Source organism: Macaca fascicularis, chromosome 4, assembly GCF_037993035.2.
Source record: "Macaca fascicularis isolate 582-1 chromosome 4, T2T-MFA8v1.1".
In the NCBI taxonomy this organism is placed as follows: Eukaryota; Metazoa; Chordata; class Mammalia; order Primates; family Cercopithecidae; genus Macaca; species Macaca fascicularis.
This window is the reverse complement of record NC_088378.1, coordinates 65,345,671-65,362,687: the sequence shown is the minus strand read 5'-3', so window position 1 is coordinate 65,362,687 and position 17,017 is coordinate 65,345,671. Positions and strand designations below refer to the sequence as shown.

The 17,017-nt window shown below is 37.9% G+C and overlaps 1 protein-coding gene across 9 annotated transcripts in view; it reads right to left on the bottom strand.

The window, feature by feature from the left end:
- The window catches only part of ARID1B (AT-rich interaction domain 1B), a 442,633-nt gene that overhangs the window by 175,633 nt on the left and 249,983 nt on the right, over window positions 1–17,017 (bottom strand). For 5 of the 9 annotated variants that reach the window (XM_045390312.3, XM_045390315.3, XM_045390314.3 and 2 more), the window contains one exon: window positions 2,896–2,937. The exons of the other annotated variants lie outside the window; for them this stretch is intronic. In XM_045390312.3, the coding sequence (XP_045246247.2) occupies window positions 2,896–2,937 (42 nt within the window). The remainder of the gene's footprint in view (window positions 1–2,895; window positions 2,938–17,017) is intronic. 9 annotated transcript variants of the gene reach the window in all.

Genomic DNA, 17,017 nt, shown 5'->3' with positions numbered 1-17,017 from the left:
AAGAGGGTAGCATGTGTTACCACAGTGACTCAGACACTTGAGTTACCTTTCCCAGTGGTATAAAAACAGGAAGAAATACCAACTGTGAATGCGTTTAAAAACCTGACCAATGCTGAATACCTAGACCTTCATGAAACAAGGTAATTTTGGCCGGGCACAGTGGCTCACGCCTGTGATCCCAGCACTTTGGGAGGCTGAGGCGGGCGGATCATGAGGTCAAGAGATGGAGACTATCCTGGCCAACATGGTGAAATCCCGTGTCTACTAAGAATTCAAAAATTAGGTGGGCGTAGTGGCACACGCCTGTAGTCCCAGCTACTCAGGAGGCTGAGGCAGGAGAATTGCATGAACCCGGAAGGTGGAGGTTGCAGTGAGCTGAGATCACGCCACTGCACTCCAGCCTGGCGACAAAGCGAGACTCCGTCTCAAAAAAAAAAAAAAAAAGAAAAAAAGAAAAAGAAATAAGGTAATTTTTGGAATTCAAAAATATACTTGCCGAATTCCAGATAATGAAGCAGTAAAATGTCAAATTTCCCATTTTTAATTAGATGTATAAACACTTTGGTATAGATCAGCAAAAGCTAAAAGCATCTCTTATTGTGAAAGTCACTGGATTGTTGAAAAAAATTTTCACTGTTGTTTCAACATATTAAATTTAATGCTATGAGATCAGAAGCCGTGGCTAACACCTGTAATCCCAACACTACTCTTTGGGAGTCCAAGACCAGGGATCACTTGAGGCGAGGAGTTCAAGACCAGCCTGGGCAACATAGTTAGACCCAAATTTTTATAAAAAATTAGCCAGGCATGCTGGCACATGGCCAGCGGGAGCACTGCTTGAGCCTGGGAGGTTGGGGCTGTGATGAGCCATGATCATGCCGCTGCACTCTAGCCTGGGCAACAGAGTGAGACCCAGTCTCAAAAAAAAAAGTTAAAGCTACAAAAGGAATCTGTTAGGTTGGCCACAGAACAAACGCGGAGCCTTCACACAGCAGGACGGACTATGAGGGCTGCTGGCTACACTAATCTTCTATAATATTGCTGCATATTCAGTAAGTATGAAGGATTATGAAAATGAGCTCATAAGAACTGACCCTACAGGTTTATTAAAAATGCAGTGAATATTCCACATGCATGCTGGGCATTAAATAAAAACTGAAAAATTCACAAGACAACCACATGTTAAATACTGTAAATAACACTGAGTTAGGTTCTATTTAGAATTAATAATTTCTTTTAGTAATTTTTGGCAAATACAGAAACAAAAAATGTATTAGGGTTATAAACTTGCGTTTTATCAAGTATTTGTAAAGTATTAATTTAATTTTCTTCATATATATTTAAGGAAGTAAAATCTTGCTACATTTGTAACCTCAGAAATTTTGCTTTTGGTAGTATTACAGTGTCATCTTACCTGTCATTACTGCACAACTGGTAGACTGGGCTTTTAAAATGTCAAGCACATAGGATGAAAAATGGTAAAAAGAAAAAATACATAAATAATCCAATTTGGTTTCAAGCCAAAGATGTAACACATGGAAGAGTCACGTGAGGGTCGTCACCAATACCTGGTGTTCTGTAACAGTTTCTACCAACCTTCCTATTCTCCCAAACTGACTTCCAAAGTAACTGATGGCACCTACCCTATACTTCTACACCTCTATAAGAAAATGGAATCAGAGTTCTCTAATAAGTGTCTCCCAATTTACTCAAAATTTAACAAATTTAAAAAGCATCAACAAATATGTACAAAAGGTAAGTAATCTGATCGACAATTCAGGTCTGGAAGATTGTAATTTTTAAAAATCTGTAATTCTTCCTCTTGTGTTCTCTATCTCAGAGTGACACCATACAGTCCCTGGACTCATCTTGGGCTCCTGTCTTTTCCTACTCTGCACACCCCAGCAGGCACCAGACCCTGCATACTGAGGTCCCAGTCCTCTTCCCTCTGATACTCCTTCTACTATGCCAGCTCAGGCCTGTGTTTGCTTTTACCGGGTTTATTCAATTGCTTTTGACTGGTCTCTGGTTTAATCCATCCTCCAAAAAGTGGCCAAAGTCATCTGTCTAAATTGCAAATCTGACCACTACCTGGCTTAAAATCTTTTAATAGTTTACCATTTTCTACAGGAGAAAAATATCTTTAACCTGTCCAGTCTCAGATCTTGCTACACGGGCAGAACTTAACTATTTTTAGCTTCCTCTGATATTTTTCATGGTGGCTGTTCTACCTGAAAATAGCTCTCATTTCTCCTGCCCTCCTTTCTTGCCTCAATATAACCCAAGCCCTCAAAACTCAGCCCAGGGATCCACCTCCTAGAAAGCCTTGCCACTCTCCACTCCACCTGACTCGCAGCCTCTGGCATGTTTCTTGCATGGATACAGCCACCCTGTGGGATGATTTATCTGCTTATAGGCTTAGATCTGTCAAGTGGTCATGAGGTCCTCACGGGAAGGAGCTAGGTTTTCAATCTGGTTGTAACTGGACTGTAGGGGTTCTGTCTGAAGCAGGGATGTTTATAAATCAATGAATAACACTGGAGCTCTGAACTAAATACAGCACTCTGATAACATCTTACAATTCAGTGCCCCTAAACTGGGGCAAAATTTAAGTAAATCTTATGCTATGCTGAATTGAAATTTAAAAGTGAATTACTACTAAATGAAACTCTTATTTTCCTGTACTGTTTCTCATATTCTCCACAACAAAGAAGGTAACGAAAACACTACCACAGTCTAATCTTAATCACAATAAGATAAATCTTAAACTTGTGAAGATTTTTAAACCTCAGTACTTTGATTAAAAAAAAAGTAAGTCCTCTCTTGTTGAGCCTTCAAGATCCACCTAGGAGGAACTGACAAAACCTCTACAAGGAACTACATCAGACTACACACCTTGAGTCCAAAGGCTGTATCCTCCGAGGCCAAGACTTCAACCTGAAATCATAAGGAAAAACATAATTTAGGCACTATCAAAAACCTCTTTGAGTCTAGCCACAGAAACCAGACACAGGCATGGCCTAGAATGGAGAGTTCTGAGAAAACTGGCATTCAATTTGTCAGTTGTCAAGAAAGAGAGATCTGTGAGTATCTTCCAGAGCTGGGTTGAAATCCCAGTCACCGTCTGGGTTTCAGTTTTATAAGACGGCGGGAGCTCCTATCAAACGAATCCATCTGCCATCATGTGGACGTACTGGTTGAAGTTCCTCAAAAACAATCCAGGAAGTGAGTAGAATCATCCTTCTCACCTCAATCACATGATGCATATGCCTTTTGATCTTTTACTGACAGACAGTGAGGGGAAGCTGCCTTTTGTGGAGCAACCTCACTATGCATATGTGCTACCAGTAGATTCTTGTCCTGCTCAGATCAGAGTGGGCAGCGCTGGGTCTCTGGAATGTTGCAGAGCAAGAGCTCCTGAAAGCATTACTCTGGAAAAGGCAGGCAGAGTCTAAGCAACAAGTTGTGAAATGATGGCAAAACTTCAAGACTGCCTGTCAGTCTCATGCATTAGAAGACAGAGCTCATTAACATGAATTTTAAAAACCTGCAAGGAACAAGACATGTATTGATAATTACTGTTTTTTAAACAAAATTATTCAGTGTAGTGTGTAAAGCTTTTAACTTTGACTATTGCAAAGTACCAATACACAATGCAAAAGAACAAGGAAAGAAGGCAACAGAACACATCTGAGTATTTTTAAAGAGGAAGACTGGGTGGGCGGGCAGTATCAGACTGCAACAGGCTTCACTGTCAGCTTTAAACCTTTTAAAATTAGGCACGTGTGGCAGGTGTTTAAGTAGAAGGCATATAGGCCTATCTAATGTATCCTGCTATAAAACAAAATTGGATTCTTCCCTTGCGGAAAGAAAATATAGAAAGGAAGACCATGACAATAAGACTTTCATCCAGTATGAAAGTAAAAGGCTCAAAAAAAGAAACAAGGAAGCAAATTGTCTTCTCCAACTGCTTCACTGAAAGCCAGGCTCACTGACCATCCCCTGGCACTGACAGAGGCTGGTGCAGAAAGCCAAAGAAAGATACTACCATTAGGGATGGAGATGAGCAGCCTCGTTTTTATAGAAAACCGTATGTTGCTGATACCAAATATGATTTTAGGCTAAAGACTGAAATGTTGGATCAATTAAAGCAGAAAAAATCATTTTAAGTTTCACCGACAGCATTTCTGTTTACAGTTTAATTTTCAACGCTGTTAGGTTTAGAAACAAGGCCTTATTATCTACTTTTCATTTAAGAAAAGGAAAAAAGATTACATGTTTGAATTTCCCAAGCCCTGACTTTCACAATGCTAGATTACTAACCTCAACCATTTTTAAAATTAAAACCTCTAATCAACATTGGAGACTTTAAAGGAAAGGTGCAAACAGGAAATTTGCTGAATCTTAAATATTGTGAACATCATATGACATTTGCTTGTGAAGTACACATATAGATCATATCTGCATACCTCACCCTTGATGTGCTATTTTTAACACACATAGAATTATTTTAAAAATATATTACAGTTTAACTTTGCAAAAAAAAAAATCTTCAGAGTGTGAGTTCTGCATATTTTATCATATTATAATAAGTCAATGTAACAAGAAAATTCAATAGCAAATAGAGCTGTATTTAAAGATAAGGCTTTAATATATTTGACAACTTGAGGTGAGAGCAAGTCAAAGCTTTCGTGTGAAAATTTAGAACTCTCCCTGTGGCTATTTCAGCAGACAGACAGTGACAGACCTTGGGGGTGGGAGGAGGGAGCCAGATCTCACCAGGGCACCCTTCACCCCAGATTCTATCTCCAGCAGGGCTGGCGGAGTTGTTTTGAAACTCTTAATATACCTTTAAAAAATTTAATTATAGCAACTCTACAAAAGTATTTGTTTTGTTCAAAAGCACTGTTGTTTAAATACATTTGTACCCTAGTTCAAGTAGCCTTTACATCCTCTGTTTCTGTAAGATTTTAATATCAGCAACTACAGAAAATCAGCTGATTTTAAAAACATGAGATTATCCTCAATTTAATACAAAGGGAATATCAATGTCATACAAGGTTTTCACATTGGGTCTAAAGAGCATTTTTACCTAAGTTGGAAGGAATCCCCCTCTAGTGGGAGCAAAGGAGTATTTCAACTTTCACACTTGATTTCCAGGTAGTAGTCATAAAAGTTACCGGCCGAAATCAGCTAAGCTTTTTTTGTTCCTTTTGTCATAAATTTGAACAACAACAACAAAAAAGTCAATAACTATATTTCATAAGCCAAAATCACCTATCATTCTTATTCATAAACTAGAAGTAGATCTGTTCTAGTGCTAATCCGATTAAAACAAGAACATACAACTGAAAAACTCTGGTAAATTCTCAATGGAAAAGACTGGATACTGTACTGGGAAGATACAGCATTGATGTTAAAATATCAATTCTTTGCCTATAATCTGCATTTATCTGCTCTAATCTCAAAAAAACCATCACTCATTCATAATACACACTTTCCAGATATTTATTAAGTGCAATGTTTTGTGCTTAACGTCATAAGAAAATCAAAGTGATGAGTTTAGCTTAGGTATAACTGAGTGAAATGTATTTAAGTATCCATTACACAGTCAAAAATAAATTCTAATTCAGAAATGAAAAGATAAGATTATTCATGGTGTCATTTTTCTTTTTAAACTTTGATGTGGGGAGACTTAAAATTAGCAGTAAGAAAAAAAGTCACAGGTTTAATCAAATGTAAAATCAGGACATAATAGCCAACGTTCTCCTCCTCCACACAGATGCTGTAACAAATGCAGAGACAAATTTGAATACTCTGATGAGACCCATGTTTCACTTCAATGGGAGAGAGAACTTTTTAAGGATTCCTGAAGTACAGAGGTGTGAAGGGGCAGGTTTAAGACAACAAAGTAGAAACTTCCTAAAGCCAAAGACAAGGCCCTTTCCATTAACTCACACTTATTTCAAATGTTACAATCAACATTTTATAACACAAGTGCCTAAAAGGATTCCATTTGTAGAGAACCTCTAAGAGCTTTGTGAAAGTTCAATCTGTAAAGTTCAGCAGCAGCTAAGCCATTTACAGTCCTCACTCTCCTAAAGCACAAAAACCTTCAATTGACATCTCTTTCCCAATTACCCTACGCCCCCCTCCACCAAAAATAACACAAATCACCTTAATTTCCAATCATTCCAGTAAGAAAATTGGGAAAACGAGAATTCATGAATTTGGAAGTAAAACTGGCTGTACTTTCCTTTCTCTTTCACTTTCAAAGTCCTTTTTATGTTCATAATGTAAAGCACTCATTGAAAACAGAGTATACTAATTCTAGCAGCATTATCATTAAAATAAAGCAATGCCAAAACTATGCTGCAATTTATTTTTCTTAGATAGTTCTAAAATCAGTATCACTGTCACAAAAAGAGGAACTAAAGTGAGAAATAATGCCCATTTATAACAATGTGTAACGAACCGTACTCATAACTAAAGGAATACAAATAAAGTCATATTGTACTAAAGATTAAACATCGTGATAATTACAACATATACACAGGTTTGGGTAATTATTCAAATCATAGCCTTGCACTGCTGATGAAAATATATACTGGAATAAAATACAATTGGCAGTATCAATCAAAATGCACATGTATACGATTACGTATTAACCCCAACAATTCCACTGATCCTGAAGTATAAAAATAAAGATTTAAAACGATGTTTACTGGAGTTGTTTGTAACAGTGAAAAGTGAACATAACGAAATTTTCATTGCCAAGGGAGTTAAGTTTATAGTAAATTAGTGTATAGCTGAACACAGAAGACTATGCTTCAATTACAAAGATTGAGGTAAATCCGTGTGCAGATAAGAAAAGATTTCCAGGATAGTCTATTAAGTAAGAAGAATGGAAAGGGTGTGCACAGTAAGCTACCATCAGTTTTTTAAAAAAAGGTGGGGGTGAGTCATATACTTGATGTACTTAGAACGTTTTTGGACAGAAATGGAAGAAACACATCAGTGTAAGAACTTTCCCCAACAACTACATGAGCTTCTTATTCAATTAAAAGTAATTAGTTAAAAAAAAGTCAATAACATTATCCATTGTTCCATGTCAATTAATAATCATAGAAATGTGAATAAACATCTTATCTTTCAAGGTGGCAAAAATTAAAAATACAGTGGTCCAGGTTTATGCGTACACCTAGGTTCTTCAACATCTACGGTGGGCCAGCAGCTAAGAACAGCCTGCCCAGAAAACAGTCTTCCACTACATATCAACATCCTCAAACATACTCGTGCCCATTTATCCAGCAATCACGCCACTAGAAAGAGCTATCTTAAGGTTACAGTTTGTGATCTACCGTTTATATATTAAGCATGTGCACTACATTATTTAAAATAACATTAGAAAAAAATGTACAAATATGGGAGATGGTTAAAGTATGGTATATTCACCTGATAGAGCATTAATAATCATGAAAAATTCAGGTTTTAAGAGATATTTTGTAACATGGGAAAATGCTCATAACTGTGTTCAATGTAAAGAAATCAAAAACAAGAAATTTGACATTTTAAATATTCAAATGTATCCATTTGTTTTCCCCAAGTTTCTAGAGTTTGTGCCATGCTGGAAAATGTCTTCCTCATTGAGGTATTTTAAAAAATATTCATTTTGGGCCAGGCGTGGTGGCTTACAGCTGTAATCCTAGCACTTTGGGAGGCTGAGGTGGGAGGATCACCTGAGGTCAAGAGTTCAAGACCAGCCTGGCCAACATGGTGAAACCCTGTCTCTATTAAAGATACAAAAATTAGCCGGGCGTGGTGGCGCATGCAGGTAGTCCCAGCTACCTGGGAGGCTGAGGCTGAGGCAGGAGAACTGCTAGAACCAGGGAGGTGGAGGTTGCTGCAAGATCGCACCATTGCACTCCAGTCTAGGCAACAGAGTGAGTCGCCATCTCAAAAAAAAAAAAATTTCATTTGTTTTCTTTTAATATATTTGATTTTATTTTTTTACATTTAAATATTTGATCAAACTGTAATTTATTGTGAAATAACAAGAGGAGGGGGTGACTCAATTTTAGTTTTCCATTTGAATAACTGTGATGAAGAATATTCCATTATTTTTTCTAGTGATTATAGATATCGTATCTTTACCATAATTAAACATTAAAATGATATAGATTTTGCCTCCAATTCCAAGGCAAGGATAGGAAAGGCAAAATTACTCAAGTGAGCTGTTCCACCCAAAGGGGAATAAGGGCAAGGGGAGGAGGCTAGTAACAATCAACAAGAAATTGATTGAATTTCCAGTCACAATAACATTTATCTGCAAGGATATTACCAAGAATTTAGACGCCCTTGGAAAAAATAATTTTTGCCTATATTGGCGTCCAGGGAATAAAAATACTCTACTTACAATGTTTGCTGTATCTGCCTTGATTGGGCCAACAAGTCCAATACACCAAGTACAACCTATTCCATTAATCATACTTTTACCTACATTAAGGAAAAGTAGTCACTAATAAATAAACTGCTCTCCAAAACTATGTTCCAGGATTTATGATAATTTAAACTGCAGGAGAAGCATTTGGGTTCCAAAGTTTTAATTTTATGAAGCAAAGAAGTTGTTCCATGTTTTTCTTTATTATTATTTTATTAACTTTTTGGGATTTTAATCCATTAAAAACGCAGAACTCTTAAGAAAAAAAAAAAGGAAAAAACCATAAGCCACTGCCAGCATTCCTCTTTTACTTATTAATTCTCCTCGTTCTCCTCATTAGCATGACAGACCACATGACAGCTCAAGGACACGGCTTGCTGAAATCACTCAGTGCACGGTTGGCCGGCAATGGGAAGAACACACAGGGCTGCCTCGTGCTGCTGAGTACGGCGGCCGTCCTCTGAATGTATTGGAAATGAACTAAAATCTTGTCTCTATATAGGGATCCAATAAATATTGGTAACAATGAAAAACACATCTATGCCATCCAAAAGCATTTGTTAAACTTACTACTGTAAGACACGATTTCAAGACAGTGTGATGTATTATAATTACACTTTTCACCACAAGTGATATGCTCACATTATCTCCTGCACTAGGATGCTGGTGTGTCTTTCTATCCAAGGCTGTTAAATTTAAAACAAAGTCAGTCAGCCCTATGGTCACACCCTTATTTCCAATTATGTTCTCTAACTCAGTGAGGACACCTCCACATAGGATTTACAAAGCAATGAGGACACCTGGTATGAACCAGTCTTGAACTCTTGGTATCACTTAGAGACACAGAGACCTTGAGTGTGCAAAAACAGCCACTACTATGCAATGTAGTGTTATAGCCTCTTCCATCCAAGGTGGAGTCTAATTCTTTACCCCTCACTCTGGACAGGATTTATGACTTACCTGGGTCAAGAGATTGCTGCTGCAGCAATCATGCTGTGCCACTTCCAAGTCTAGGACTCAAGAGGCAATTCTAATCATTCTCTTGAAACTCAACCAACCACCACATGAACAAGCCTAGACTAGCTTGGTAACACATGGTCCTGTTACCACATTGCCTTAGCTAAGAGCCAGTCAAGCCAACAGCCAGTCAGTCCAAGAGCCCGAGAGGCAGAGCCACTTAGCTGGTCAGTGGCTGACTGAAGTAGAAGGAACAAGCCCAGTACAAACCAGAACTACCCGGCTGAGCCCGGCCCAAACTGTCAAACTGTAGAACCGTGAGCTACATAAATGCTGGCTGTTCTGAGCACTACCACAAAAGCTAACTGATGCACTGTACAACTTTAAATAAAGGAACTCTAGGTACCATGGATTTACAGGCAGAGTTCCAGGCAAGAACACCATGACACTAAAGCAAGTTCTGAAAGCATCCATGCAGCCAAGTGCTTCTTCAATCTCCACTCCCTCCTTGAAACCTTCGAAGTCTTCCAAGATCATAAAATTAAGCCGATTTGCTTACCATGGTCCACAAGAAGCTAAACCACATGGCTCCTGCCTGCCTTGCCGGTCCTCGGTCCTGCCACCCGCTGCTCTTCACAATGTTCCCGCTGCACTGGCTTGCCTTCTTTTCCTCCACATGGCCACCGTTCACCTGAGGGCCTTTGCACTGGCTGCTCCCTCCTCCTGAGTTACTGTGCTACCAGATCATCCTATGGCCAGTCCTGTCATACCAATCACTCCTCAAGAGAATCCTTCTCCTTCTTTTGTATAATCACCTGAGATGTTCTTGTTTATTCATTCGTGTATCATCTTTCTCCCTCTACTGAAATGTCAACTTCACAAGAGCAGGCTCGCTCGTTCACTGTTGTGTGTCTCTTACCTAGAAGCGTGCCAGACACAGAGTATGAGCTCACTAAATATTTGTTGAATAAATGTATATGAATGAATGCGCTAAAGACTATAACAAAACAATAAAAATATATGTGTATGAATCCAAATTTGACACAGCTCATTATGACACAGGTGGGGATATAACAAGGTTTAAAATATGCTCTACCTAATATAACTATGTAAGTAGAAGTCATATGTACCATGTGGTTGGTGATACACTCTTGCATTACATATGACTGTTACTAAAAATCAAACCAAAAACCAATTTTGCTATATTGAATATATATATATGCATTTGACGCATTTCTCTCTAGCCAAGAGCAGACCTTAAATTCCTTTAAAAGGGTTAGTTCTTATAAACTGATAGCAATAAAATAAGTATGTATGTTGCTCAAAGATAGATCTTTTCTATCCATCCTGAGTTAAGAGGTAATGATTTTTAGACTTGAATCATATCAACAAATGACTCCAGTTAGACTACAGTAAATATTTTATAAAAATATATGCAGTTCATAGTCCTTCCAAACACTTTTAAAAAGTAATTTTGAGCTTTCCAATTTAGGTTGGGTGACCATAATGCAGTGGATGGTAAGAATATCTGCCTATGCTATAGGGCATGATTGTAAAGGACACTGACAGGCCCAAATTCTACAGAAGAATAGTGGCACTCAGAAGGCTTACGTGGGTCACAGTACCATACTTTTCCCATAAATAATTTTCTTGAGAGAGTGGAATAGTGTAACCCTGTCAGTTACATGATGACATTATTTGTAGATTTGTGGGCATTAAGAATGCTATACCTAAGGAAATCACATGTATCAAAGTTTATCATTTCCATACTTCTAGCATTTATCAAAAAACATGGCTATGGAATCATGAACAATATAGACCAAAATATAGTTATCTATTCATTATCTCATTTGGCCTTTCCAATGCAACACACGTGTACATATAAAACATCTAGATTTCTAAACAAACATTTTGAAAACAGGTCGTATTTTCAATAAAAGCAATGCATTCCCTTTAGATCTTTCTGTAAACTATATCTTATTAAATTAGAAAACACTAATACTTACTCATTACATTGTTATTTCTACATGATTGATTTTTCTGTATAATTCAAATTAATAACTATTTCTTCTTAACACTTTATATACTTATTCCTAAATTCTAAAACGTTTGATGAAGGAAAATAAAAATGATGGGTGTCCAGGCAGTGAAGGACTGTTAAAAATATTTGAGCACTAAGTAAACGGTAGTTAATAAACTTTAAAAAAGTGAGATAATATTTAGTCATATTCTAAATATTTATTTTGCATTATGTGATATGATTTGGTCATAATTCAATGCCATCTTCTTTAAGCAATAATTCCCAATTTACCCAACCATTTACACACACACACACACACACACACACACACACACACACACACACGTAGTTTATGAAGCCAATGTATTATGCCACAGCTTGGTAAGTTTAGATTCTCTAAAAATGTAAGACAACAAATAAACCCTTTTCCTAATTTTGACATTTCATAAAAAAGAAAATATTACATTTAAAAAATACCTGGATAAATCAACTAAAATACTAAAAGATAAAAATGTGGCTAAGGTACTATTTGATCATACTTAAATCCCTCTCCCAGTCCCACCCCACCATTGATGTTAGAAAAGCAAAATGAAGGTTGTTACAAAGTCACTATGTAGAAGACATACTGTGGACACACAGGCTGTGACCATCCCCAAGATAAAGGAATGTAAAAGTTAACTATGGTGTCAAAGAAAACAAGGTGCAACAAAGATGACTTTATTGATTAGATGAGAATGAAAAGGTGCTTGAAAAACAAATACAGTTTTAGAACAACAAATTAAACTTCTATTACAGCCAGCAAATGCCTGTGCATACATCTCATCTTGATTGTGTGTCACTGGTTTTCTTTCTGCTGCCCTGTTCCCTGTCCAAACGTCCCTGTCACTTGGGTCCAAATGTCAAAAAACTAACAGAAGAGATTCTTTCTTATCCTAAAACACTTCTATCAAAACAGATGGGGGTTTCAAAACACTGAAATAGTGGTTACAATCAAAGACATTTATCACAGTGCGTATTTAAAATCTTTCAAAGTTCAAATTAAGTAGTATAGTACTATTCTGATTATCAAATTGGAATGGAAAGGCAATTCAATAAAAGAAACAAAGAATGTAAGATTAGGTATACTGAAATTTAACCACATAGTTTTATCTTTTACCTTAAAATGAATTCTGGAAACTTATTTTGAAGAATCTATTTAATTAGGTAAACTAATAAGTTCGAAGCTAAGAAAAAAAGACTCTAGGGAAGACAGACACCTTTTTTTTTTTTAATTCTTTTCAGATTTCTCAAAAGTCTTATTTGTCCAAAGAATCTTAACTAAACTGGCTCCCCACCAATCACGTCATCTCCCTTTCTTCTCTCACATAAACTGCTTAATACAGCCTTATCTGCTAAAAGCAATAATAATAACCATGTATGCATTACATGGGAAGGAAACTCAGGCTACCTAATACAGGACATTCTGTAAGAGGTAAATTTAGGAAGAGGAGTTCGAAGTTTTACAGGTAACTGTCACAATACCACTATTCCACTCTGCTCCCCTTCGCCTCTTTAAAAAGTGTATCTTCTAATAGCCAGGCGCAGTGGCATGCATCTGTAATCCCAGCTAATAAAGAGACCAAGGCAGGACAATTGCTAGAGCTCAGGAGTTCGAGACCAGCCGGGGCAAAACAGTGAGAACCCCTCCCCCAACCATTTCAAAAATAAAAAGGGTCTTTTAGCACAAAAAAAGTCACAGAGATGATTACAAATGCGCACAAATTACAGATGCATACAAATGCGATGATTCTCTGCGCACCTAGGAAACAGGTTTCTGAGGATTCATGAGGCTTAGGTGAGACTGGAAGCAATGAAGAGAAACCTGAAAGCTAGACAGCTCTGAGACGAAGACTGGCCCCAAGAAGAAGGCAGGCGCCGCCACTTGTCAGCGTGCTCCTCTAGACCAAGTGCTCTTGATCTGTAGCTGCTTTATTAAATAAAACTACTTCATATCAAGGGTACATCTTGACATTAAATAATAAAGTCACTTTAAAATACGATTGACACACGATTACAGTGCTCTCCCAAAGAATAAACTACCTGAACATGGAAAAGAGGAGGAGTCTTTTGGCTCCACCACAGACAGCAGTATTGCTTGGAAAAAGAAAATATAAGTGATTTGTCTCTTTCCATGATAAAAACATAGGAGATCTGATTTTTAAAAACAGGCCAGGCACAGTGGCTCATGCCTGTAATCCCAGCACTTGGGGAGGCTGAGGCAGGTGGATCACCCTAGGTCAGGAGTTTGAGACCAGCCTGGCCAACATGGTGAAACCCTGTCTCTACTAAAAATATAAAAATTAGCCAGGCATGGTGGCGGATGCCTGTAATCCCAGCTACTCAGGAGGCCGAGGCAGGAGAATCGCTTGAACTCAGGAGGCAGAGGTTGCAGTGAGTCAAAATTGCACCACTGCACTCCAACCTGGGCAACAGAGCGAGACTCCACCTAAAAAAAAAAAATATATATATATATATATATATTCCAGCTGAAATATATATATATACCAGCACAATATTACAGCCACTTTGGAGAAGTTGGCAGTTTCTTACAAAGGTAAATGCAGTCTGCTATATGATCCAGCAATCCTCTACTTCTAGGTATTCACTCAAAAGCAATGAAAATATATTCACATGAAAGCCTTTATGAGAGTGTTTAGGGAGGCTTTCATCATAGTTGACAAAAACTGAAAACAATCCAAATACCCTTCAACTGATGAGTGGATAAACAAAACTATGATCATATCCAAACAATGGAAAACGACTCACAAATGAAAAGGAATTGACTTTACTGACACAAACAAGGACATGGATGACTCTCAAACGCACTGTGCTAAGTAAATGAAGCCTGACTCAAGAGGCCACCCACTATATGATTCCATTCATATGACATTCTGGAAAAGGCCAATCTACACGGAAAGAACACAGATCTGTGGCAGCCAGGGCTTGGGTGTAACAGGGAGGAACTAACTATAAAGATAGAGGGGAACTCCTTAAGGTAACAGGAATGTTCTACCGTCCTACTAGAATACTGTTCTGCCTTACGCATCATTGTTAGGCATCTTTTTTTTTTTTTTTTTTTTTTTGAGACGGAGTCTCGCTCTGTCGCCCAGGCTGGAGTGCAGTGGCCGGATCTCAGCTCACTGCAAGCTCCGCCTCCCGGGTTCACGCCATTCTCCTGCCTCAGCCTCCCGAGTAGCTGGGACTACAGGCGCCCACCACCTCGCCCGGCTAGTTTTTTTTTTTTTGTATTTTTTTTTAGTAGAGACGGGGTTTCACCGTGTTAGCCAGGATGGTCTCGATCTCCTGACCTCGTGATCCACCCGTCTCGGCCTCCCAAAGTGCTGGGATTACAGGCTTGAGCGGCATTTCTCAACATAGTAATCCATCCACAATGCTCAGAAAACTTTCATCTTGTCCAAATATTCAGACATGAATTAAAACAATATCCCATAGTTTCTCATCTTAAAATTCCTTTAGTTTCCACTGTGTAACACATCTTTTTGTTTTGATAAAGTGTTCTAGAATACAGAGTTAAATTTTACATTTGATAATTTCTAGACATTTCTGCATGATTTGGGAATTGCTACAATTTTCTTATGGAGGAGGCCAAAGTTTTTGAGATTTTTTGCTTTGGAGTAAGGGATCATTTATCTACTAAATTTCTTTGTTATTTCATACAACTGCACAAAAATGTCAACTTTAACATGAAAACCGGCAAATCAACTTAAAATCAGAACTGCAGCCAATGGTGACGTCGTCTGTACAAGCGCAGGCATGAAAATTATTACACAACCTTCAGATCTGAAGCATGGCACTTAACATTTCATCACCGTACCTTTTTCTTACAGCTCAGAAATGTCCAGAATTACACCATGAAGTTCCTTTCTACTTGGTAGCAAAAAGCACGAAATGTAGTCTCAAGGATGAAAAGCTAGATATTGTTTTCTTTCTTTTTCCTTTCTTTTTTTAACAGAATCTCACTCTGTTGCCAACGCTGGAGTCCAGTGGTGTAGTCAAGGTTCACTGCAACCTCTGCCTCCAGGTTCAAGTGATTCCCCTGCCTCAGCCACCTCAGTAGCTGGGATTACAGGTGTGTGCCACCAGGTCTGGCCGGTTTGTTGTTGTTGTTGTTGTCTGGCCGGTTTGTTGTTGTTGTTGTTTGTTTGTTTATATTTTTAGTAGAGATGGGGTTTTGCCATGTTGGCCAGGCTGGTCTCGAACTCCTGACCTCAAGTGATCTGCCGGTCTCAGCCTCCTGAAGTATTGGGATGAAAGGCATGAGCCACTGTGCCCAGCCCCGAAAAGCTAGATTTTTGATGTATGAAACATCTACACCCAGTAAGCCCTTTCAACATTCTAATATTAAGTAGACTCAATTTGTCCACTCAACTTTGTTCATACAAATCTGCTTTTAAACAAAAATGAGGTTTCTGAAATAATTTACAACCAAACATAAAAAGAAACTTGTCACTTGGCAGTAAGATTCATTTATGTTATGTTTTTCCAAGAGTTTATAAACAACCTTGGTCAGTGTTTGGGATGAAACGACCCCAGTTCCTGAAAGAGTTAAATCACATATCGTTTTTGTGGCAGGAAGGGCATAAGATGCAGTGTTCCACAGAGCGGCACTTCAGCACCGCTGACGCAAAACGTTGTAAGACAAATCCTTCTTCTACAAAGAGGCCTTCAAGTTAAGTAACATCTCTACATAGGCAGATAAATCTCATATGAAATGTAGGCTGAATGCCATGGTTTATGTTACCAACTATTTTTAATAAAAATTCACTATTTTTAAAATGGGGAAATTGGTGAAAGTTTAAAGAATAAATAACCTGAGATAATGTAGCTACAATCTACATGCAAAATTAGTCAAGCCATACACTTGCTTGAAATCTCACTTGAATGTATTATTTATATCAAGACTACCTTTAGCAAACCTAGGGGAGCATAGGACTCACCCACTCACTATGATATTAGGTAGGTAAATTTTAACTTCAAAATTTGCTGTAAACTTTGCAAATGTTTGTAGCAAATAGAAATTACTGTTGGAGGAGCAGAAGTCATAAGTGACTCCCAAATAGATAAACCTTGTTGATATTTACTTGGGTTAAGATTTTAAAATCCAAGACTTTCCAAATAACATTAAAATAGTGGCTGCAAACTAAACTTTGATGTACCTACAATGTCAGACCCATTATGACCAATGGCAGGTCAGTGTAACAGCAGAACATGCCAGGACGATGGGGGGAAATCATTTTTTCACTCAACTCTAGTTACACTGTTTTCAAATTGCTCCAGTTTATGTAAAATAATTTGTATTGTTTTCTTTTTTAATTGTACTTACCCCTTCTGAGATACACAGAAAATTAAGCTTTTCCATAAATTCAGTATTCACAAAGCTGGGGAGTTAAAAGCTTGTAAACCCCAAATTCACTGACCTGCATCAATTTAACCACTATTACAAGAGACTGCAGCTTAAAACCTAAAAGGAGTTGCTAATCCTGCCCTACAGATAGTAACCAGTGAGTGTTTATTCTCACAAAGCATTTGCTCTTCCTGTT